The sequence below is a fragment of the Symphalangus syndactylus genome, chromosome 2, assembly GCF_028878055.3.
Source record: "Symphalangus syndactylus isolate Jambi chromosome 2, NHGRI_mSymSyn1-v2.1_pri, whole genome shotgun sequence".
NCBI lineage: Eukaryota > Metazoa > Chordata > Mammalia > Primates > Hylobatidae > Symphalangus > Symphalangus syndactylus.
Window position 1 is genome coordinate 116,041,828 of NC_072424.2, and position 26,039 is coordinate 116,067,866.

Here is a 26,039-nt window from a genome sequence, read left to right on the forward strand (position 1 = left end):
TTTTTATTAAGAACATTGCGATACATTAACAAGTGTTGGAAGTAAATTTGAAATTAAGAAAAATGAATAGAATTTATTACATGCTTTGAGGTTGGGTATGTTTCCCTTTGTTAACTAAAAGATGGTGGCAGGAGGCCTCCCTCACCTGCTGGAGCCTTCAGGGTGAAACTGAACTTGTCTTCTCTCTATCATCAAAGCCCACTAGAGCTTTTTGCTCTAAACTTGAACAGATTGTCTAAAATGAGCATTCCAGGGGAAAATGTAAACGTAATTGGCTCCTTGTATATATTATCTTCTGGGAATGTTAATGAGAGAGTGATTCCTCTTCAAAATTGGTGTTTTGTGTTGTTTTAAAATCTGCCTCTGTCATAATTTAGATTAAAATCCTTTTGAAATCTGCAAGGAGTGTTCTGAAATGACATTAGTTATTTGTTCAAATAGAAAATCTCATTTACAGCTGGGCGTGGTGGCTCATGCCTGTAATCTCAGCACTTTGGGAGGCCGAGGCGGGCGGATCACCCGAGGTCAGGAGTTTGAGACCAGCCTGGCCAACATAGCGAAACCCCGTCTCTATTAAAAATCCAAAAAATTAGCCAGGTGTGGTGGTGCACACCTGTAATCCCAGCTACTTGGGAGGCTGAGGCAGGAGAATCACTTGAACTCAGGAGGTGGAGGTTGCAGTGAGTTGAGATCATGCCCACTGCACTCTAGCCTGGGTGACTGAGTGAAACTCTGTCTCAGGAAAAAAAAAAAAAAAGAAAGAAAATCTCAGTTACAGTCCCAGATATCTCTGAAATTAATATTATAAAAATTAGGATTTCTTATTTAATTTCAACTATTGGTAATTATTTTTAATTTCAATTATTTTCTAATTTTTAGGATATCACGGAATTGAGGGGAACCTTAGAGATGATCTAGTCAAATTCTTTTTTCCGATGAGAAGGTGAAACTCAGAAAGATAAAATTGAAATCTAAACTGAATTAGCTTATCAATGAAGGAGCCAGAAGTAAACCCCTGGTCTCCTAGCTGACTGCCAGTGCAAGTTCTCAGTTAATATGTGCTCTGGCAGCCAGTGTTGAAAACAACACTAATCTGAAAAAACAAATATTGATTTTTTTTCTTTTCTGTTTGCTGTATCCAAAGCCCCAGTTTCTATTAAAAATTGTTTTAACTTGAGATACTTTTATTACTTTAGCTTACCGCTTGCTAAAAACAATTTTATTTATAGTAGGATTTTGGATATAGCTAGTATGGGAATATTTAGTTTAAAAGAAATTAAAATACATAAATAGAAAATAAGAGAAAAAATTTTTAATTGAGATAAATCTAAGATGTTGAGAAATCTTATAATATACACTCATATTTCATCCATGCTAAATGGCAATATGATCAAACACTATATTAATAATATCCTAATATTTTAAATAAAACATTTAAATCAAACTTTGTAATTTCAAAGTGCTTTCAATTATGTGAGTTCATTTAATCTTATTTTAAAATTTTTAAGTAGGAGAGTATTAGGTTTCCAGTCAAATAGCCCAGTCTTTTAGCTCATACTGCTCTTCCATAAGAATGGCAAAGGTACGGCTGTAGAGGTGCAGGTGATACTGTAGAGGCTGTCTGTCTCCATCCTGGGTGTTATGTGGCTAAACAGCCTTCTGGTCCTGCTCATCACGGCCCATCTGGACTCACCCCAACCAGAGGCAAGATCTCAAATTAGGTGGAAAATTGGTGTTTCCTATTATTTCCTTTCTATTACTCATGCGGTCCCTGGAGATGTGATTCCATGTCCCAGAAAACATAGTTCTCAGGATGCTGGTATTTGAAGCATTTGTGATGTCCAATGGAGGGAGACATAAGTTTTGCCACATAAGAATTTAGGTATTTTTTAAAGCTCTTAAAGTGGAATCGTCTATAGGAGTGGAGGGGTTTGCTCTAAAGAGACCACGTATTCCCCTGGGAAACACTGAGCATTACCTGGGGAAGATGTGTGTATTTTCTAGCACAGCCTATCACTGTGCAAAAGAAAATTTTTAAAATCTCAGGAACCCCAAATTTGTTATGCCAAAGGGAAGGTTAAGCCTGGAGGCTGAGTCATGTAACACCCTCTTCCAAATGAGATGCTGCTACTAGCGTTATGCATTAGCCAGACCACCTCAGAAGGGTAAAAGGCCTCAAGCATATCCAAATGACTGCCCCCACGGATCACTCTTAAGTCAAATCTTTGCTGGCCTCCCACAAACAAGGACATGCCTATTGTAACTTTAGATCCGCAATCTAAGTCTAGCACCTAAAACTAAAATCTGTTTGATTCCACACTGATAAAGTTGATTACAAGCCCATCTTCCCAGGTGCAAAATAAAGACAAGATCCATCAGTCCTCTATCTACCCAGAGATATCTGCATAACTGATTCTTCTGTTACTTCCATTTTTTTCTTCATTCACCTTATGTAAAATTTAGAGTTACTGGGCACTAAGTAAAATCTCACAAGCATGTAACCATTCGCGTTACTGCCTACCTGCTCTTCTTCCTACATGCCTTCCCCCTTCCTTTAAGGAAATGTAGAAACCTCCTGAAATGTAAAACCTCCTGAAAGCCTCTTCAGAAAAACAGCCACAGGTGCAGACAGCCACAGGTGTGTCGGCAGCTCACACTTTTCCTGGGCGTGCCCTAAAGCTGGCTTAATAAACCTCAATTGATTGAGATACTTGCCTCAGTCACTCATTTCAGTTATTAACTGGAAAGACATCATGGACCACCTCAAAATTAGGAAGGTTAAATGCAGGGGAAAGAAAATAAATAATGTAGAATGCCAAAATCACTAGCAGGATGTGTATCTTCAATCTAATGTTTATCTCCAGCTGCACCCCAGGACAGATGATAATTTTGATTTTGTATCGTCACAAGTCCTACATATTATCCAGCTTTATTATTGAATTATTTTAGGTAACCTAAGCTATTGTTAAGTTGTAAGTTACTAATTTCAAAAAGTAAAGTTGCTACATTTAAATATTTGGGGCTGAAAGGTGGAAGGATTCTCCTACCCTTAAATATGACTTAAATGTGTTTCCTCCAGAAAGTGTTGTTCTCGACTTTAGCCATTCTGAACTGTAGATACTGATATAACATTTCGCAAAAGTTGTGGAAGCAGCTGAGCTTGCAAATTAATGAACAGAGAATGGTAGAAATATGTGCCTGTAACAAGTTTAAACATTAAATCAGCACCATGGGATGAGTTACATGTCCGGTAATTAGCTGGCATGAAAATACTTCCTGATTATCTCTTGGTACAAAGAGGTAAGGAGAATAAAGTGCCACCTTCCTAGTCTCTGCTCAGTAGTCACTGAGTTATCCCTACAATGGGAAGTAAGTCTGATTATTTGTAAATGTCTTTTCCTTCCTATTTTCCCTTCCCTCACGGTTCTGTCTCTGCCCTCATAGTTCTGGATGTACCTAGCCAAGAGCAGCTGGCTAGGTACAGTTAAAATGCTCCCCATCAAATACAAAGATGGAGATTCTGACCAGTGGTTATCTTTGGACCTGTATTTTGAAGTCCAGGAACCTAATCCTTCTTATGGCCAAGAGTCTGTATTTATTAGGGGCCATGCACAGTGTCAGCTGTAGCCTTGGAATAGGTTGTTCTCTGTGCGAAATTAACTCACCTCTTCAGGCAGGCATTGCCCCAGGTCACAGCCCAGCATCTTGGAACCCTGAGAGTTTAAGTACACCACAGGGTTTAAACTTCCAGGAAGTGTCCATGCAAGAGTGTCCACACAAACGTGAATGAACTATTTTGGGAACTGATAAGCTCAATTCCAGAGATCATAATCTTTCTCATAAACACCATGAATAATGAAACGCTCTCAAGAGCTGGTGGGTAGGGGGTGGGCTCAGGCAAGGTAGCTGAGCCCAGGGCACCCTGGAAGCCATTTTGTTTCCTAGAATTTTCCCATTGTCAAAGAGTCAAGATTTTTCTTGCCTGAATCTCCTAATTGTGTGTGTGTATCTCCCTTACTAGATAATTGAAAACCCAGATGTCCCACAGGAATTCAGGAATCAAGGTATTGCATTTGATTTGTACTAGTTCAGTTTTCAAAGCAGATGTGAGAATGCCTACTGTGTGCTTGGAGTGAGGGGTACAAAGATGTCTAGGAGCTCTCGGGTTGTTTTAGCATTCTCTTGGAGGTTGTGGTTGGCTTTGCCTTAGGTGGCATTATTTAATCAGCTGCTGTCTTCCTTCTGTTCCTACGTTCACTTATGCCAACCACACCTGTTCCTGATCCAACTACCTGAGGGAAATTAACGCTTCACATACCTCTCATTTGGAGGCGGGCTTTGTTAGTTACTTCATTCTCCGTGAAGTCAGGTTTAATTGCTAAAATGAGAATAACTGGATAGAAGATTATAGAAACCTGATTGGCATACAGTGTTATTGCACCAGAATTGGGTTTGTCAAATACCAATGTTTTTGACATGAATGATGAGTCATCTCACAGGGCCTCTTGCAGACAGCCCAATTTAAAGATCAGCTGAAATCAAGTTAAGGAACTTTCATTCTGACCCACAGGAAAAGAAAAAAATATAGAAGTCCACATATATAATTAACCAGCAATTTAATTTTTAAAAACAGGTTTGATAATATTGTTTTCTGAAAGTATGCAAAAATATCTGATTAAAAAATTGAAATTTAGACTTTATTCAGTAATTTTTTAAATATTGCAAATATCTGCTTTTCTATTATATGTGCCAGTTAATAATAGTGAGAAGGAGATGGAGGTGAGGAGGAGGAAAAAAAAAGGGAGAGAATGAAAAGGAGAGAAACAGCTTAACAGCCACAATTAGGAGAGGAAGAATATTTGAAAGAAATGAGAAAGAGACACGCCTTAAGTCACATTCTAAAGCATCACTAGAGTTGTTTCACTAGAATATTGTTTCAGTCCCATGATGCCACATTCTTGGGCTGCGACTGGAAGGTGCCCTTTTCAGGTGGATGCTCTCAGTGACATGCGCTAAGACGTTCCATCTTCCTTTCCTGTTTTTGGCTATGGTGTTCTCATAAAGGCTTCACTTTAATGTAGGATGATTTTATAAACTAAAAAGGGGGTCTGCGACTTCTTGGTCAAGGATATATCTCTAAAAAATATACTAGTAAAAAACTGACAGAGGGACTCATTTGACGTTTGTCTAAAATTGAGCTTAAGGACTACTTGTGTGGGTTTTATTAAACTATGTTTTATCATTGTAGCTTATTTCTTTTTTTTATTGCTGCACTTAAGATCTTAATTCTGAGGACCAGCCATTTATTTCTCTTTCCCTGCCTTCCTCCAACTTTACTTTCTCTCTTACACATTTGCCATTTTCTCTCCATCTTCCTTGACGTACTGTCATCATTCATTTATACATTCATCAGATACTTAGAGCCACATTTGTAAAGACGTTTACAGGTTTTTATTTTAGAAAACAAATGCTTCCACTTACTATTTCATGTAGCCTGACAATTCTGTGAAATTAGTATTATTTATCCCATTTTTGCCAGAAGAAAAACTGAAGTTTGCCCAAGCTCACACAATCAGCAGTTTTCGACATGTAGTTGAACAGATTCCAAATTTCAGCCTTTTTCCCACTGTGCTTCTGTGGGAGTTTTGGTTCTAGTTTCTGGAAACTAGAACACATTTAGAGGGAAATTTTATTTTTCTGACATTGACTGTTGCTTCAGTATCAACAAAGACCATGTGCCCTGCAGATGCTCAACAAATAAAGTAGGTAAAGATTTGGCTAAATTATTTCTCCCCATTTTTCTCTGATTTCTTAGTTCCAAAGCCCATTTTTTCCCATGCTGCCTTATTTTATCTCTCTGGGATACAATTCTAATCAGCTCAGAAGACCCAGAAATTCAAGGGTCAGAATAAGGAATACACACATAGACCACTGGCCTAAATATTAAGAAAATTGTTGTCTATCATGATGCTTTTGAAATTACTAAATTTCCCTTTGTTAAGTGTGAGTGAATTTTCTTGATAATAAGAAGCAATCTATTATTTTCTTTCTGGACTATCTTTTGAGTGTTTTGCTTTAGAAAGAATAATTATAGGCCAGGCGCGGTGGCTCATGCCTGTAATCCCAACACTTTGGGAGGCCAAGGTGGGTGGATCACCTGAGGTCAGGAGTTCAAGACTGGCCAACATAGTGAAACCCGTCTCAACTAAAAATACAAAAAATTAGCTGGGTGTGGTAGCAGGCGCCTGTAATTCCAGCTACTTGGGAGGCTGAGGCAGGAGAATCACTTGAACTTGGAAGGTGGAGGTTGCAGTGAGCCAAGATCGTGCCACTGCACTCCAGCCTGGGTGACAGAGTGAAAAAAACAAAACAAAAACAGAAACGAATAATTACACTTAATTCTTATCGTTTCTGTGATCATCACTTTGGTGGGCTAAGGGCTTCTCCACATCTGAAAACCATCTTTTCAGTCTCAAAAACCATCTAAAGTGGAGGATGGGAAGGACGGCTCGGGGAGCTTGTCGTGCCCCCTGTCGATGTCTCATGCCTGTAACCTCCTCTGTTTTGAAGGGTCAACAGTAGAGTCCCTCTGTGATGATGTTGTCTCTGTACTCACCGTCCTGTGTGAGAAGCTGCAAGCCGCCATAAAGTAAGTGCCCTAACCATTGCCGCTTTTCTTTACCAGTGGTCTACTTCTGAAATAACCTTTGTCTACAGCATCACTTCAAATTATGGATTATAAGATTATAGGGACAATAGATCCCGCCCCCCCACCCTCAACACTGGTATTTACTGTGGAATCTATTCTGAAATTTGGCGCAGTTCAAATAACTAAATACCATTACTAGAGTATGTAACTTTCTGATGTGACGATGGGAAGATGATACCTTACAGAGAACAATTGCTTCCTGGAGCATGAAGCTGAGTGGGAAGAATCTTGGGCTGAGTGCTAGTTGGTGTGAGAGCCAGTCCTGTCTCGGCCAGATCTCAGCTGTGTCCTGGTACGTGACTCTTCTCATCAAACCGTGCTGCCTTTTCTTCCTCTATCAAATGACAGTGTTGGACTATGTAATCTATCTCTATTTCTTCTAAGATTCCAGAGCCTATGAGCTCGCACAACTGCCTTTAAAAAGAGCTTGTTACTCTTTTACTTTTTTTTGCGTATCAGCTTAATCAATATCTGAGTTCACTTAGATGATGCCTGCTGCTCCATCTTTCCATGCAGTCATTAACAAGACAACCTATGCACCTGTAGTAAAGCCACATCATAAAACACCAGACTTTCAACATGGGACAAAAAGTTTCCACCAGCTACATATGTCATGAATTGCAAAATTCTACAACACATTGCAATTCTGAAGTGCCCTTTGAATTATGAAAGACATTAAACTATCATTCATTGGTAACTAGGACATCTGATAATGCAGAAAACTCACTTGTTGAATTTTAAATGCAGTAATGAGTTGGGAGAAATAGTCTAGTTGTAGGCAAGAATGAGGACTCTCACTTTGCTGGAAACATTGCAGAAACTCATTTTGTTATTTGTTTCGCTTTTGGTTTCTCAGAAATTTAGGATTTTTTAAAGCTAAGCATGGAATTACTCTTAAAAGTTGTTGCCAAATGGTTTCTTCATTAGTTCTTCTGTTGTTCCTGTAAGTCACCTCTATATTTTGACCAAAGTAAGCTCGCTTTATTGAGGCACTTCAAAGTCAAATAGAAAATAAAATAGTGGTACCAGGGTTGGGGTAGGGGAGAGGAAACGGGGAGATATAAGGTAAAGGATTCAAAGTGGCAAATGTGTAGGTTGAATAAGTCTAAAGATCAAATGTACAACATGGGGATTATAGTTATTAATAGTGTATTGTATTCAGGATTTTTGCTAAATGAGTAGCTTACAGCTGCTCTTGCCACTGGGATGTGGATGGGTAGTGGGAGGGAATGAGTAACTGTGTGAGATGATGGATATGTTCATTTGTTTCACTATAGTAACAATTTTACTATATATATAAATCCTATAACATCATGTTTTAAACCTTAAATATGCACAATAAAGTTTATTTTTAAAAATGAAAAAGCCTATATAATACATGGATAGTATAAACCAAAGAGAAATAGCACTTAACTTTTTCCCTACCCCCACTCTCAAATTTCTCCCATCCCTGGACCCTGGCAGGCTAGGCAAACGGCAGGTCTGGTCTTCCCCCGGCTCAGGAGGGCTGAGTCCTACAGCAGATGGATGTAAATAGTTCCTGCTGTACCCTGCTTAGGTCCCCATCTTTCCTGACCATGCCAGTGGAGCTGGCACTCAGATTACCATCCTAACTGAGGGCTCTGGCACCAACTGCAGCGACCCCATCTGTAAGGCCCCCATGCCACCTGCTTTGCTTGGGACAGTCCCAGATTATACCTGTTGTGTAATAATTATAATTACCCTCCTTCACTCTCAAAGGTGTTCTGGTTTGGATAGGTCATGTGTTCACTCTACCCATCAGTGACCAGAGGTCTGATCTCTTCTAGTGCTAAGTCCTCCCAATCCCCATCCAGTTCCCCTCCATCATAACGCAGACAGCTGGTATAGCAGAGTTGGAATATGTTTCTATTGGCATATTTTCTCCTAAGACCCAATCAAGAGTGGTGTTTAATCACTATTGGCTCAACTACGTTATCTTTGTTGGATTACCTGGGTTAAAACCCACGCTTTGCCCCTTACTGGCATGTGACTTTGGACAAAGATCTGAACCACCGTAAGTCTGTATATCCTATAAAATAATTAATAGACTGTTTCTTATGATAATTACTATAATATTGTATAGAATATAATATCAGTAATATAAAACACATTCGTGTTTTTGTAAGACTGAATGAGAAAATTCACTTAAAAGACTGCCAATGCCCATCAGCCAAAGAGCTCCAGGAACACCTGAAGTTAACAGGATTCATTTTAGTAACTTCTTACTTGAGGGAGCCTGTCCACCATGGGAAACTACAGGACAGTAAAAGGGTGTTAGGTTGTTATAGGATTTTAACATGAGTTAGGTGACTTAGAATGGGTTAAAAAAATGAGCGTTCTGTTCAAAGATTGGGTGCTGTCAGAAAGTAGGCGCAATTCTAGCACTGGGCATCTTAATTTTTTCTAGCAGACGGGATGAATAGATGGGAGCTAGAGTTGTCATAGAAGAAGAAGTGGGAATCAGTCATAGGGGAGAGGGACATTTGTTCATTTTTGTGGTCATACAGAGCCCTTTTAAAAAAGAAGACCTCTGTTCAGGCATGGCCATTGATTGGCTTTCATCCTGTTCCAGTGTAGTCATGGTGAGTCCTCATCTGATGTTAACCCTGTGAACTTGTTTGTGTTCACCAGGTGACACCACAGCCTCGCCGGTGGCAGCCAGGTACTGCTGGCTGTCGGGGGTGCTTCTCCCTTACCCCTGCTCCACCCCCAGGTCGTGGCATTGGCGGGGAATAGAACGAAGACCACTAGAACTACAAAAAATATGAAGACCGTTATTTGTTACTTCACAAGCAAGGGAAAACTAATTAACTAAACTTTTTTTCTGAGTAGTTTTCTAAGGGAAAAATCTGGAGTTTTTAAGTGCTAGAAACGTGGGAGAGGCTCATGGTAGTTATGTCCGTTAGTAATTAAAACCTAGCTAGAGGTCAGGAGTTCGAGACCAGCCTGGCCAACATGGTGAAACCCCATCTCTACTAAAAATACAAAAAATTAACCAGGCATGGTGGCAGGTGCCTGTAATCCCAGCCACTAGCTACTATAGGGTGCCTATAATCCCGAGGCGGGAGAATCCTTCAACCAGGGAGCCAGAGGTTGCAGTGAGCTGAGACTGTGCCATTGTACTCCAGCCGAGGCAACAAGAGCAAAACTCTGAAATAAATAAATTAATTAAATAAATAAGTCCCTAGCCAGCAGGATAAGGCAGAATGAGTCTGTAGGCCCAACACAGATAGGCTTAAAACATACCATTGTTCATTAGTCAGAAAAGAGTCTTAGAGTAGGTCCAGTGAGTGCCTGGCATTCTGGGGTTCAATTTCATGGTTCTTTAAACCTGGATGGCTCCAGCCACCTAGGAACCACCATCAGCTCCAGGAATCCCTCTCATGTAGTAAATATTTGACATACATTTGCTTTAAACTGGTTTGTTTGCTTTTAGAATAGTTGCTGCTAATTCTAGTCATCACAGTTAAGAACACTGGGCTGTGTGCATAAGAAATTTGACTGTAGATTGTTAGGAAAATGCATTGTACAAACAAACATTGCAAATGCATACACATACATATTAGAAACTAAAGGTTGTAGATTTCAATCAGTCACTGAAAAACAAAGTATTTCTTAACCACATGACTTAAAAATAGGTATTTTGTTTTTGTTTTGTTATTATTATTTTTATTTTTTGAGACAGTCTCACTCTGTCACCCAGGCTGGAGTGCAGAGGCATGATCTGGGCTCACTGCAACTTCCACCTCCCGGGTTCAAACAGTTCTCCTGCCTCACCCTCCTGAGTAGCTGGGACTACAGGCATGCGCCACCACACCCAGCTAATTTTTTATATTTTTGGTAGAGACGGGGTTTCACCATGTTGGCTAGGCTGATCTCTTGGTGGCTTACTTCTGTAATCCCAGCACTTCGGGAGGCCCATGTGGGCGGATCACTTGAGGTCAGGAGTTTGAGAATAGATTTTAAATGGAGAAAATAATTCATGTGCATATGTTTCTAGGATTTCTCATTGTACATTGGATCAAAGATGGCTTTAAGCATGTTATTTTAGAGCTTAATGATTTTATAGGATTCTCAGTCTTGTTTGATTTTCCAATACACATCCCCTGGTCATAGTTCTGCCTATAGAAATTGATTGCTTTGTATGATTTTGGTATTTGCCATCATGACTCCATTACCCTAAGATGGGGGCCTTTTGCTAAAGATGCTGGGGACACAGGATGCTTAGCATCGCTGTAAGGGCAGACCTTTATGTACACCTGGTAAGATTGTCCCGTGCGCCAGCTGCTCTCAGTCTGGTGCTTCTGTTCATTCTCCTTGTTAAGTTTTTACTTGTGTACCATTGCTTCTGATTTTACTAACTTAATTCCTTTATTTCTATTAGCTAAACTTGATGCCTCTTCTACCTTCAGAATAGGTTATTCCTCTGAAATCACACCAGAATCAGTATTTACTAACCTTAACAGCCATTTCCAAAATCAGTGCCTCTTAGGGCTTTAGCTCTGTAGGGGTGTGTGTTCATGATATGCTTGGACTCTTGGGAGGATTCAGAAAATGTATTCAGGTACGCAGAACACTCCCTCGCATGCCTTGGAGATGTGGTATTAATAGAATCCTATGTTAGGCAAGTTGAGTTACATGATGCTTTTTAAATCCAAGAATTTCTGGAAGGATAATTGGGCTTAGAAAGAAACTTACTTATTCTCTGCCTGTTTCCCACCACTCTTTCCCTGCTTCCCTCTCCTCCTAGAACAGAGAATGTTAGAGTGAAACCTATACCAACGCAGGCTTGGAATAGATGGGGCCTACCAAAGCATTCCCACTGTCTGTCTTAATTCCATTTCACTCCTTACACAATTACTTAATTTCTTCTCTCGTTTCTTTAACTAAATTCAAATATATTTCTAAGGAAAGCAAAGTCAAAATGGTTCAAAACAAAACTCTAAGAACTCCAGAGATACAAAACATGCTGGGCTGCCCTCCCAGTAGCCTTGCCAGGAGGGGTGGCTGCTTCGCCTTCACCGCCCGCGGGTCCACGCCTGAGCGTTGTTCTCCACAGATCGTGCACCTGGGAAGAAGTTCAGTGATGAGCAGAGAATGAGACCAGCAGATACTTAACCTGCCAACCATGAAATACTCAGACAAAAGACTAAGAAAAGTGACTTACAGCCCTCCTAAGTAGACAGATTTTTCCCTCGTGTGTTTTGAAAGAGTTGGCTGGTTTCTAGGTTACTTTTTGCCATGAGCATTCTACTTATTTGTTTGTATAGGGACAGCTATTACACGCATACACGCTGCGTACGTGTGTGTGTGTATCTAGTGGAAGGTGCTTACGTTTTAAACAGCGCCTTTAATGGTGTGACTCATGCATGGCCATGATCATCTGTTTTCCAGACTGCTGCAACCCACGGAAAAGCTGCTGCATTCAGTCTCCAAGGAGACTCTCAGCCCAGTTACCTTGGCAATGCGTTCCCTGTCAGCGAGTCTGATAACCTGGGGGTTGAAGTTTTCACCATGGCACACTTTGCCAATAGCTTGATGACTCATAGCTTTTCTATGGACTTATTTCCAATGATTTCAGAAATTGAGAGTCTTTCCTGCCTATAGTTGTTTTTGTTTTGTGATGCTAGACTGACAGTTTGAAAGAAAAAGAGAAATTTTTGAATTGAAGCATTTCATAATTTTTCTTCTTAATAACGGGTCAAGTGATTGGTCAGAATGATTAACTGAGACTACAGTGAAGGCAATCCTTCCAGAAGTGATTTTTTAAATATGGCTTACAATTGACACCATGGCCCTCTGATTTGTCCTGTCCACTGTCTTCCTCGTAAAGCAAACAAATTGAACATTCTGAAATACAGATCTGGTCATGTCACTCTTTTACCTCCAAATAAAGTCCAGACATCTTAGTGTGGCCTACAGGACCCTTCCTGATCGGGCCTCTGTCCACCTCTTGGGCTGATACCACCCTCACACCCTGTGCTTTAGCCACAAACCTCTCAGCCCAAATCCCTTCCTCCTCCACCCCCACATTTTGTCACACCTTTTCCTCTGCTTCACCACGCCACAGTCTCCTACTTGAACTTTAGGATCTACTAAGACAGCATGTCCTGTGGACATTCTTTCTAAGAAGGTGCTTCTGCCATATGGTCTCATAGAACCTTGTGTTAAGGTATTCATTCACAGCCCTTCCTACCAGTGCTTCATCTACTTATATGTCTGTCCAGTCCCATAAGAGTGAAGAAACATGCTGTTTCATGTCAGGAGCTACGTCTTGGTCAAAAGCATAGGGAAGCTTGTAGGACTAGAAGCCTAGAAATGTGAAGTCCTTACCTGGCTCAAGAATGGCTCATCATTTCTCATTCTTCCTCCGTCCATCACCTTCCTCTTGGCAAATAGTAATAATTTTTGTGGAGACCCAGCCTTTCCCCATTTCTTCTTCCACCCTCAAAGGGTGTGGTAGACAGAGTATATCCAAATATAAGTGGCATTCCCTTCTACAGAATAATAACATTATTTAATCATTATACAGCTCTCTTTGGACAAGGGAGATTTTAGAATATAGGTCAGGAACCTTTTTCTATAAAGGGCTACAAACTATCCCTGTCTCTTTGTTTTTGTTTAGTTCTATAAACCTTAAAAGAAAATAAAAACAGTATTTTTAGTGGACAGGCCATGGAAGAATTTTGACAAAGGGTTTTAGAGCATAATATCAATATCAGAGTATTTAATGGCACATAAATAAAGGACTCCACCCCTCTCACTATCCTCTGTCTTACAATTGCATGGTCTTTCTCAATTTGGCAGTTGCGTGGATGTAACCTCTGGCCTTGGCACTGTCTACTGTTAACTTTTCTTTGCTTCCTTCCTATCTCTTCAAGTTTCTAGTTGGCCTGTCATGAGCCTTTTTGTTCCTTCCACCCCCTTCTCCTGGGGGTAATTTGAAATGTTAAAGACACTAGACTTCCTGACTTCCTTTGGACATTTATTTATTTTAAATTAGGAGAAAGAGACACAACCAAAAATTATTTTATAAGCAAGTTTTCCTTTTTCTGAGTATTCCAATCCCACATTACTGAGTGAACTCTCTAAAAAAGGATTTATTATATATTTGCAATAAACGTGTCCCTGAAAATTAAATTCTTCCTTAGCCCTATCTGTCACTCTTGTCACCTGCCTGGATTTTAATACTTTCTGGTAGGCTGGGCAGAGAAGTTAATGTGGATATTAGGAATGTGTTCCCCATAAAGTCGTCTGTTTTCTTCATCTGGCTCTGTTCCTCTATGAGGAACCCCATAATAATAACTTGGACACAAAATAATTTCTCCACTGAAAAATCATGTTTCCTCAATAAGGAAGAAAAGTCTAATGCAAGTTCACAAAGTGTTCACCAATGAAAAGATAATGTGGTAAACGGTCGCTTGAAAGGTTTAGATAATCTAAAAATTAGGATTTCTGCCATAAACTATGGACTTTAGTTAATATATCAATTTTTTATTAGTTGTGGCAAATGTACTATACCAATGTAAGATTTAATAATAGGTCCAATATGATAACTCTGTTTCATGGTCAGTTTTTCTATAAATCTCCAAGTGCTCTAAAAAGTAAAGTTTATTAGTTAAAAAAAAAAAAACACCCCAACTGTATTATCTTGCGGAGGCTGCTGTAAGAAAGTGCCATAAACTGAGTACCTTAAACAACAGTTTATTGTATTACAGTTCTGGAGCCTGTGAGTTCAAGATCAAGGCATCAGTGGGGTTGGTTCCTCCTGCGAGGTGAGAGAGAAGGATCTCCTCAGGCTTCTCTCCTCGCCTTGTAGATGGCTGTCTTCTCCCCGTGTCTCTTCACACTGTCTTCCCTTAGTGAATATCTGTGTGTCCAAATTTCCATTTAAGGGCAGAGTCATGTTGGATTAGCACCCCCCCTAGTGAACTGAGTCTAACTTGATCACTTCTGTAAGGACCTATCTCCAAATAAAGTCACATTTGGAGGTGCTGGAGATTAGGACTCCAACCTGTGAATCTGGGGAGAGGGACACAGTTCAACCCATAATACTAACCTTCCCCCAAAAACTAGCACTTTAGTAACGCCTACCATTTTTCCGAGCGTGTTTCCACACATCACCTCTTTAATTTTGCCTTGTCTTTTGTCTGCATTTGTGTCGGTTCTGCTCTTCTGCAGTGACAGCCAGCAGCTGCAGCTTCTCTACCTGGAGTGCATCCTGTCTGTGCTCAGCAGCTCCTCCTCCTCCATGCACCTGCACAGGCGCTTCACGGACCTGATCTGGTGAGCACCCACTCCTGACGCCCCCATGCTGATGCCGACCCAAGGGCTGCTGCGGGCTGTGTCTCTGGGTCCCTCTCCATGAAGTCCATGACCCACCAGTAGTTTCATCTGTGTGTAAATGTCTCAGAGAGAAAGCAGGGAAATTGTGGCCAGGTGCGGTTGTTCATACCTGTAATCTCAGTATGTTGGGAGGCCAAGGCGGGCAGATTGCTTGAGGCCAGGTACTCGAGACCAGCCTGGGCAACATGATAAAACCTTGTCTCTCCTAAAAATACAAAAATAGCTGGGCATGGTGGTTGTGGGCACCTGTAATCCCAGCTTCTTGGAAGGCAGAGGCATGAGAATTGCTTGAACCTGGGAGGTGGAGGTTGCAGCAAGCGGAGATCAAGCCACTGCACTCCAGCCTGGGTGACAGAGCAAGATGCTGTCTCAAAAAATAATAATAATAATTAAAAAATAATAATAATAATAATAGGCCGGGCACAATGGCTCATGCTCCCAGCACTTTGGGAGACCTAGGTGGGTGGATCACAAGGTCAGGAGTTCGAGACTAGCCTGGCCAACACAGTGAAACCCTGTCTCCACTAAAAATACAAAAATTAGCTGGGCTTGGTGGCGAGTGCCTGTAATCCCAGCTACTCGGGAGGCTGAGGCAGGAGAATCAATTGAACCCGGGAGGCAGAGGTTGCAGTGAGCCAAGATCACGCCACTGCCCTCCAGCCTGGGCGACAGAGCTAGACTCTGTCTCAAAAATATATAATTAATAATAATAATAATAATGAAGCAGATAAATTGCTTTGTTGACATCCATCAGACCAAAATCCACAGAAAAACCGATGATGATTATGGCAGAATATGCTTCCAGGGCCCTCTTTGGTTTGTATCATAGGATCATGAGAGACCAGAACCAGAAAATGTTTCTGTGTTTTCAGCTCATTCAAAAAGCATATAACTTATGCAGGGGGCAAGAGATACTAAGCTTTACTTCTAGCCCTAGCTCCATCTCAACCTGAATACCAGTCTCTTAATCATAGTCAGAGATTCCCAGAAGTGACAGGCCCCACAGGCAGCCAGCTGATTGTTCTGGGTCCCTGGGCTTATCGACAGGAAGGAAGCCAAATGACAGGTGTCAGTATGGAATTTGCAATTAACTTCTCAAATGAGAAATCATTTTGTTATTTATAGTAATATGAAACTTTATAACAGCCATTTAGCATTTTGAGTCCATTTCTTCACTTATGATGGTTTCTTAATGCTTCTCTTATATTTTATTTCATTCATGCTAGCTCAATTTATGAGGAAAAGTATTGTTGAAATACCCAGAAATGTTAAAGAGACTTAGAAAACAGGCAAAATGTAGCCAAAAGAAGAAGCAGTAAAGAGCCCCACTCTTGTCATTTCTATGGCATCTGTTTACTCACAGAGTAAATTTTATCATTTGGCTTGTGGGGAAAGTTACTTTTCTCACCATCTCTTCCCAGGAAAAACCTCTGCCCTGCTCTCATCGTGATCCTGGGGAATCCAATTCACGACAAAACCATCACCTCTGCTCACAGCAGCAGCACCAGTACCAGCCTGGAGTCGGACTCTGCGTCTCCGGGAGTGTCTGACCACGGCCGGGGATCAGGCTGCTCCTGCACTGCACCGGCCCTGAGCGGACCTGTGGCTCGGACTATCTATTACATTGCAGCCGAGCTGGTCCGGCTGGTGGGGTCTGTGGACTCCATGAAGCCCGTGCTCCAGTCCCTCTACCACCGAGTGCTGCTCTACCCCCCACCCCAGCACCGAGTGGAAGCCATCAAAATAATGAAAGAGGTGAGGAGGCGCTGGAGATCACCACCAGGTTTACAAGGGGGCCTGACCAGCGCTTCGTGTACAAGAAGCGCTCAGAAAGGCTTGCCAATCACTTGCGGGAACTTCATTACTGCCTCATGGTGTCCAGTAACAAATGCTGTCTCTAGATTCAGTGCGTGTGTACATGTATTGCAAGCTGGGGTAGGAGGGGTCAGTGATGCCCACTGATGCAAAACCATTTGAGAATCGAGCTAGTGCTTGTTAAGACACTGTTAGATGTGCACCAGACCAGGCCCATGCTGAGATTTCATTCTTCTACCTTAGGTGCTGTTTGTGCAGATATATGTGTTTATTCGCCTTTACCAACATTAGATTTCAAAATGATTTTATACTCAGGTTGCACAGTATCCAAAAAAAGAGCTCTGACAGTCTCTGATTGCTGAGAGGAATCCCTTTGTCCCATTCTTTTGCCTCATTTCTCCCAAATGTCATGACCCCAGCGAGAACATAAAGGTTGTCCAGATTGCAGTAGCCATCCCAGTGTGCTACTTCACGGTTTTGAGGCAGAATTGGGTTATTTTGAAAGTGCTTCAAACAAAGATTCCTCTACCTTCTCTCAAAGAACCAAAAAGAAAAGTCATGAGTGTTTTTGTATTTGTGAATCTGTTCATAAAGGTCAAACTGCATTTCCTTTTGGTATCTCACCCCCCGCCTCACCAAAAACCAGAGTAGCAAAATTCCCTTGTTGATGATTAATTTATCTTAAGCAATCATTGCTGCCAACCAATATCTGAGAAGTTAAATTTGAATTCTTTCTTGGTGTTTTAATGAGATTTTATTGTAATGAGTATTGGAAAGTTCTGACCCACTATTTCTAGAAATTAAGGAGTAGCCCAGATTTAATGGCTGTTAAGAAAATCTATGAGCCCACAATAATAATTACCATTCTTTTTCTTGCTTACTATATGCCAGGCACTTCACATATATTTTTTTTTATTCATAATAAATTTGCGAGGTTGTATATCAACATTCATTCATTTATTTATTTATTTATTTATTTATTTATTTATTTATTTATTTTGAGACAGGGTCTCGCTCTGTTGCCCAGGCTGGAGTGCAGTGGCACAATCACGGCTCAATGCAGCATGGACCTCCTGAGTTCAAGTGTTCCTCCTACCTCAGTCTCCTGAGTAGCTGGGACCACAGCTGCATGACACCACACCTGGCTAATTTTTATCTTTTTTGTAGAGACATGTTGCCCAGGCTGGTCTCAAACTCTTGAGCTCAAGCAATCCGCCCGCCTCAGCCTTCCAAAGTGCTAGGATTACAGGTGTGAGCCACCGTGCCCGGCCATCAACTTTATTTTTACCAATTAAGAATGTTACTTCTTTTTCCCACCAGAGCTTCAGGCAATGGAGATCAAAAGGCCAGCTTTAAGAACTGATCTTCACTAGACGGGCAGATAAAATACAGCTTTGGAGGCCAGTGAGACTAGACCACTCTTCACCACTCAGACAGCAGTGGCCCTTCCCCAGGGTCCTCCCCTACTCCTGTTCAACTTGCATCCTGGAGGGGCAAGCGTGGGCTTCCTCTGATTGGCAGATCCCCAGGAAGATGGGAGAGAGAGGTGCCAGTGAGGCATGCTCAGCTCCTTATCCTAAATTCACCAGTCCGATCAGGGGCTCTTCCTGTACCTGGAAGAAATGAGAGGAAGGGAGAAGAGAGGCCTAGAATTTTACTGCACTGGATGGATGTTCCTCCTCATAGAAGTGTGATGCCAGAGAAAAAGGAAATTCCCTCCCACAAAGAAACTTAGGCTTTAGGAGGTCAAATGGTTTGCCCAAAGTCCCAAAGAAAAAGAAAAGGTGCAAACCCTGGTCCGGCTGACCCTAATCCCACGGTCTTTTCCTGTATCATCCTTATCACTGGACTTGACTCTCACATTGCAGTGCAAATGACCCCCAGCAGCCCCTTTTTCTTGGTGTCGGAACAGCTGCCCATTTCAGGAGCCTGAGTTTAAGAGTCAGGGTTCAAGTCCTCTCTCTGCCACACACTGGCTTTGTGATATAGGCAAATCATTTTCTGAACTGAAGAGTTTTCTCATCTGTACATCGTTATAATATTCCAAAGGTTGCAAGTTCAAAATGCACTAAAGTTTGCCTAAGTACTTTGTAAGTATCAAGTGCTAAACAAATATGTAGTGTACTTATTGCTATTCTAAGGAAGAGAAAAAACATGGAGGCTGAAAATAGCTGGTTGAATTCTAGCTGGCCTCCCTCTCCTGCCTGTTTTATTCCTTTTGTCTTACTGGATTTATGTCCATAAATCACCACTGTTAACAATTTTCCCATTGCCCAGGGCTCTGTAATGGCTCTTCATTGACTCTCCCATCAAGGCCGAGTTACTGTGCCCAGCTTCCAGAGCCTTCTTTCATCATTTGCATTTTCCATCACTTCCCTGGATGCACCTTCATCCCATGTGACTGATCTGCTTTGTTCAATTCCCACCTCCCCGCCTCTTCAGGGTTTCCTGTCCCTTATTCCTGTGGGCCACTCCCCCCTCACAGAATTGAGTGGTTAATTGCAACAGGCTAGATACCGCTGCCACTTCACATTAGCTTATTTACAAACTCCCTTAGGAAGATAATATTATGTCCATTTTCCAGATGGGAAAGCTGAGGCTCTGGGGGGAGAAGTGACTTGCCCAAAGTCCTTCATGTTGTGAGTCATAAGGCTAAGACGGTGAAGCCTGATATTCTAAGTATGGCTGCTTCTTTGCTATCAGAATCCTTGTCCTTCATGGCTGGGCTTCCTCAGACCACTGATCAGGTTCTTCTTGAAATTCCATCCCGCCATTTAGCAATTGATTATACATCCCATAACACTGATTGTTTCATAATAGAATGGGGAACAAGCTTCTTGTCTCCTCAACTATACTTTTGTGTATAAATTGCTTCTATATGTTTTCCCCTAGTATTTAACACTATAATGCTTGAATCAGAATAAGTGTTTAGTAACTTTTGACTGACCAACAAAATGTCTACAAAGAGGCTATTTTATAAGCAGCAGCAACCTTTCTTTTCCCCTCAGAAATGACAGGCACTAGAGCAGTCACTGCCCACAGTAGAGCCACTTGGTACCTGGATGCTAAGTAGATACTTTGCATATGGCATCCATAGGTCTCTAAATATGTTTTAAATAATTTCCTTTGTACTGCACAAGGAAGTTAGTTATGTTTTTCTGTTCATCGTAGATGTTCTAGCTTCCCAGGGTCATTTTGCAGAGCTGAGGCTAGAATTTGATGGTAGCACCCAAGTAGCACGTCCAGGCGGTGCTGCCCCAAGGAGCTCAGCAGACTAATTGGGGCCAGGATGTTCTGAAAAGCAGCGCCTCCACTTTATACAACAAAACCAATCATTTGGGAAAGTTGGTAACCTAGATACCAAAATGTGCAGGGCTTGTGCATACAAAGAAAACCGCTGGGTACCCAGGATGTTTGTTTAGCCTTTTAGAGTTTGAAGGCTTGGTATGTTATTTCCCTGTTCTTGTTTTAGTTTGTCACTCTGCCATGTGCACTGTGTGCCTATTGATCAAGGACATACAGGACATTTTTGCTTTTCAAAGCATAGCCCCTTTTCTGTTTCTGATTTCCCCTTCAAATGAACAGTAATGAAAAAGTACACCTTGCTTCCTTTTCTGTCCTATGGCTCGGCTTTAGAAGTTCCCTAGTCTTTATCAGACCTCCGGCCCCCCAGCCACTGATCCCACAACTCTCATTCCCACCTGAAGAAGCTGAGATGAAAACATCTTTCCTTTTAGTTTTTGTTGAGGGTTCTCCAGAAACCTTATCAATTCATCCCTTTCCCTCCAGATTCTGAAGCAATTGAGAAATAAGCACAAGATTAATGTGAGAATTAAAATAGATTATCTTGGGAGGCCAAGATGGGCAGATTACCTGAGGTCAGGACTTCAAGATCAGGCTGGCCAACATGGTAAAACCCCGTCTCTACTAAAAATACAAAAAAATTAGCCTGGTGTGGTGGCGCACACCTGTGGTCCCAGCTACTTGGGAGGCTGAGGCAGGAGAATCGCTTGAACCCAGGAGGCAGAGGTTGCAGTGAGCCAAGATTGTGCTGCTGTGTACTCCAGTCTGGGTGACAGAGCGAGATTCCATCTTAAAAAAAAAAAATTATCAAATTTATTACCAGTGAATATCTATTACCGGTGAAGCTGAATTTTAAATTATAGTGGGATCCCAGGAGACAGTGAGGTTTTCCACTCCATCTTTTGGAAATGCGCTTATCCTTCCAGCAAGGGATGGAGCATCGTGAGGCTCAGAGGGTCCAGCCACGGGGCTGCAGGCCTGTAGAGAGGGGCTGGGAAAGAGAGAGCCTGTCTGACTTTAGCCCCAGCATTGTCACTCTTTTTTTGATATCAACAAAAAGTGGAAGCTTCATTTCTGTTCCTCCTAGAGAGCAGAAGTGTTCAATTTCTGTGGTAAGAAAGAAATATGGAAAGAGGGAAAGAGGAGAGCCACTTAAAATACAGCTTCTTCTATATAATGGACCTTTTCCTGCTTTGCTTGGACTATCAATCACTTTGAAAGTGAATGGACATACGATAGATAGGACGTCTGCTGCAGACGCACTGCATTAACCATCTTTCCTTGAATCAGTCTAGCCTCGAGTTGACATTTTCTATAGACTTCTACCGTATGTATATAAAAATGTGTTAGAAATGAACAATTATGAACAGTCTACATAAGAAAACTTGTGAGAAGCAGTAAATGGGAAGATATGTATAGCTTTAACTCCTTATATTAAAAAGCAGAAAACCTTGATGTCCTAATTCTCCAGCTTAGTTAGAAAAAAAGAATAGAATAAATACAAAGAAAGTAGAAAGGAGGAAAAATAAGGATAAAAGAAGAAAGTAATGTGACAAGGAAATATAGGGGATTTTAAAAAGCAGAAAATGTTAGGACTGAAAAGCTTAAGAAAACTGAAAAACTGTTCTCAAGAGCAATAAAAAATTTCAAAACGGGTACAAATAAACAGAAATAAAAATGAAAAAAATACCTAGCTATAGATATTACACACATTAAAGAAATAAAAGAGGGTATTAAGGCATCTTTCGAACAGTAAATTTGAAAACCAGGTAAAATGTATAAGTCCCTAGGAAATAATGCAACTTTTAAAAAGTTGGTTCAAGAAGAAATTGAGGACCTGAATAGTCCTATAATCTTTAGAGAAATGGAGAAGTAGTTAAAGGATTCCCATTAAAATTCTGGCCCCATGTAGCTTTAGAAACAAGTTATACAAGCATTCAAGGAACAGGTAATTCCAATCTTCCATGAACTTTTTCAGCGGTGAGAAACAGGGCATACTTCTCCATCCAGTTGATGAAGCTAGCCGACTTGATACCAAAATAAGACAAAAAGAGTCCAGGAAGGTTATATTATAGGCCAATCTTACTAAAGAACAGAGATCCAAGTATTTTCTAGTTCTGTGCTAGAAAAGATTTTTCAACAATCCCTCTGAGAATTTTCTTTGTCTAAGCCAGCCCTGAGCTGAAGAGCCAGGAGCCTGATATACACCATATGTCAAGAAGAAAACCTAAATCAGCTTTACTAAGATTGGAAATTCCAAATAATTCTGTTTCTCCTTATACTATATCACTCAGTAGGGAAAGTACATGTTTATTTGATCTCACAATTTAAAAACCTTGTGCTTGTTTGTGATATCCACATTTCTGTTACTCTTTTACCTTTTTCTTTAAGATACTCGGGAGCCCAGAGCGTCTCTGTGACTTGGCAGGCCCCAGCTCCACTGAATCAGAGTCCAGAAAAAGATCAATTTCAAAAAGAAAGTCTCATCTGGATCTCCTCAAACTGTATGATATTTATCCTTTTAGGTCTTTATTGAGGCTGCTTTTCTGAAGACTTTTAACCTTGCTTACAAATCCCTGAAATTTTAAAAAAATTCTACATTATATGAAATGTGTCTATTTAATAATTCACCCACAAGCTACGTGAGAAGACATATCTCTATTGTAATCATGGAACTTTTTATATTTTCATATTGACTTAAAACCAAATGTACCAAGTGAAATGTACAATAATTATTCATTGGGATTATTTTAGAGAAGAGCTTTTGATTTACAATACTGTAGCTATAGGATTTCTTCATATGTAGCCCCCCTAGAAAACTGAATATTACAGGGCTTGTAATAGTTGTATTCACATACATCTGTTTAGGAATATGTTTACTTTATAGAGGAAGGCCCACATTATCATATAACCATTATAACTATTTTCTATTTGAAACACTGAGCATAATACAAAAGTGAGATTGTTCGGGAAGGTCATAAATGCTCATCAGGAGCTTCTATTTGTACCCAAATAAACCAGCGAGCCAAGAGGGAGTGTGATTCAATGCAGACCACTTTTTTTTTTTTTTTTTTTGACAAAGTCTTGCTCTGTCGCCCAGGCTGGAGTGCATTGGCACGATCTCGGCTCACTGCAACCTCTGCCTTCCGGGTTCAAATGATTCTCCTGTCTCAGCCTCCTGAGTAGCTGGGATAACAGGCACACATCAACCACACCTGGCTAATTTTTTGTATTTTTAGTAGAGACGTGGTTTCACCATGTTGGCCAGGCTGGTCTCAAACTCCTGACCTCAAGTGATCCGCCTGCCTCAGCCTCCCAAAGTGCTGGGATTACAGGCGTGAGCCACTGTGCCCGGCCAATGCAGGCCACTTTATCTGAAGATCTTCCTCTGCCTACCTAGGCATAGTTGTTTCCTTTATTCATTGCCCGGACCATTTTGTTTTATGCAAATCAGACTATCTGTTTTGAATACTATGCTGTTTGCCAGGCTAACACTCTTGTTCCTTTCAGAGATATTTTCTACATTTTATGCATTTATTCCATTTTCTCTTTTGAACACTGTTTAGCATCATGGACGGCATGACCGAAGCATGCATCAAGGGTGGCATCGAAGCTTGCTATGCGGCCGTGTCCTGTGTCTGCACCTTGTTGGGTGCCCTGGATGAGCTCAGCCAGGGGAAGGGCTTGAGCGAAGGTCAGGTGCAACTGCTGCTTCTGCGCCTTGAGGAGCTGAAGGATGGGGCTGAGTGGAGCCGAGATTCCATGGAGATCAATGAGGCTGACTTCCGCTGGCAGCGGCGAGTGCTATCCTCAGAACACACGCCTTGGGAGTCAGGGAACGAGAGGAACCTTGACATCAGCATCAGTGTCACCACAGACACAGGCCAGACCACTCTCGAGGGAGAGTTGGGTCAGACTACACCCGAGGACCATTCGGGAAACCACAAGAACAGTCTCAAGTCGCCAGCCATCCCAGAGGGCAAGGAGACGCTGAGCAAAGTAGTGGAAACAGAGGCAGTAGACCAGCCAGATGTCGTGCAGAGAAGCCACACGGTCCCTTACCCCGACATAACTAACTTCCTGTCAGTAGACTGCAGGACAAGGTCCTATGGCTCTAGGTATAGTGAGAGCAATTTTAGCGTTGATGACCAAGACTTTTCTAGGACAGAGTTTGATTCCTGTGATCAGTACTCAATGGCAGCAGAAAAGGACTCGGGCAGGTCCGACGTGTCGGACATTGGGTCAGACAACTGTTCACTAGCCGATGAAGAGCAGACCCCCCGGGACTGCCTAGGCCACCGGTCCCTGCGAACTGCCGCCCTGTCTCTAAAACTGCTGAAGAACCAGGAGGCGGATCAGCACAGCGCCAGGCTGTTCATACAGTCCCTGGAAGGCCTCATCCCTCGGCTCCTGGCTCTCTCCAGTGTAGAGGAGGTGGATACTGCTCTGCAGAACTTTGCCTCTACTTTCTGCTCAGGTTTGTAAATAATTCTCTGCTGTATAGTCAACAAGATTATTCAGAGCAGTTTGCCTTAATGGGCAATTACTATCATGCTTATAGTTTGAAGTGCTCAAAGCATGTTAATGAATCTTTGGGTTTCCCCAGTTTAAAGAGGGCAAAGAAATCTAAGACCTATTGGTGGTTTATTTGAATTCTACAGCAGTCGATGGCTGGAATATACTATGAGGCTGATAAATGTATAGGATGTAAAGTAAGAATGAGAAGTAGCTGCATTCTAGAAAGGTGCTACTGATTTGAAACAAGATGACAATCTGTAATTCTTAAAATATTGAATTCCCAGTATGCGTCTATGTCTTGGTGTCTAAAATTCATAGAGCAATGTACTTTTGGTGTATCAAAATATAAACAATTTTGAATGCTGTCTTGGATCAGTTGCATGCCAAGTCCTCCCAATATATTCTGAATTCTACTGAACATGCAAACGATGTGTGACAGTCCAGTATAGCTTGGTAATGTTGCATTCTCCCATCTCAGATCCTTCCGTCTGTTGAATTGTGACTCAGACCATAAACAGTGGTGCTGAGGGGAGTAGTGGCCAAATCACATCAGAAAATCATACTGGTATTATTGAAGGGCAGAAGAGAATCACCTAGAGTTTTGGTGGAGGAAGCAGATAAAGAATACAGGGAACTAGTAGCATTTCACATAGTAAATCATTATTTTTAAGATAGTGTTCTTGAAAGATAATACAGAAAGAAAGCAATTAATGGGTACATAAAATTTATGGTAGGAATAAATGTTCGTGTGATACCAAGGAGGTCATCTGTGCCTTTCCCTGAAGTACAAGGGTCTCTTGACCACAGAATACTGAGGCGAATGAATCTCCCTAAGCCTGTGTGCTCAGATCCAAAGGGCTGACCCTGGGAACTGACACAGAACTGCTAAAAAGCCACGATCACCACTTGCTCTTCTACCACCTAACCTTGAACTTCTGTTTGTCATTGTGCTTGGTGCATTTATCACAGTCATTTGTTAATGCACCCACTGTCCCTTCCACCATCCCCTCTCTAGACTCCCTGCTCTTTGAGGGCTGAGACCTTGTCTCACTTCCTTTTTATTTTCTAACAAAGAAAACTTCACACACATACATGAAAAAATTGTATCCCAGTTACTGGAACTTGGTTAGAAGCTGACTGATGTGTAACTTAACAAGTATCTTTAAGAAGCTGACCAAATTGTCCTTTTTCAAGAGGGCAAGAAAAAGACACTTAAATCTCCGTATATATAAGAAGGAACAAATTTTTTTTTCCTTTTTTTTTTTTTTTTTTTGAGACGGAGTCTCGCTCTGTCACCCAGGCTGGAGTCCAGTGGTGCGATCTCGGC

The 26,039-nt window shown here is 41.4% G+C and overlaps 1 protein-coding gene across 3 annotated transcripts in view; it reads left to right on the forward strand.

Annotated features, from left to right (window-relative positions):
* Positions 1-26,039, forward strand: part of ARFGEF3 (ARFGEF family member 3) — a 190,869-nt gene that overhangs the window by 77,935 nt on the left and 86,895 nt on the right. For all 3 annotated transcript variants that reach the window (XM_055265344.2, XM_063622611.1, XM_063622614.1), the window contains 6 exons: positions 4,022-4,064; positions 6,571-6,649; positions 14,912-15,016; positions 16,498-16,831; positions 22,586-22,698; positions 23,761-24,671. In XM_055265344.2, coding sequence (XP_055121319.2) covers positions 4,022-4,064; positions 6,571-6,649; positions 14,912-15,016; positions 16,498-16,831; positions 22,586-22,698; positions 23,761-24,671 — 1,585 coding nt within the window. The remainder of the gene's footprint in view (positions 1-4,021; positions 4,065-6,570; positions 6,650-14,911; positions 15,017-16,497; positions 16,832-22,585; positions 22,699-23,760; positions 24,672-26,039) is intronic.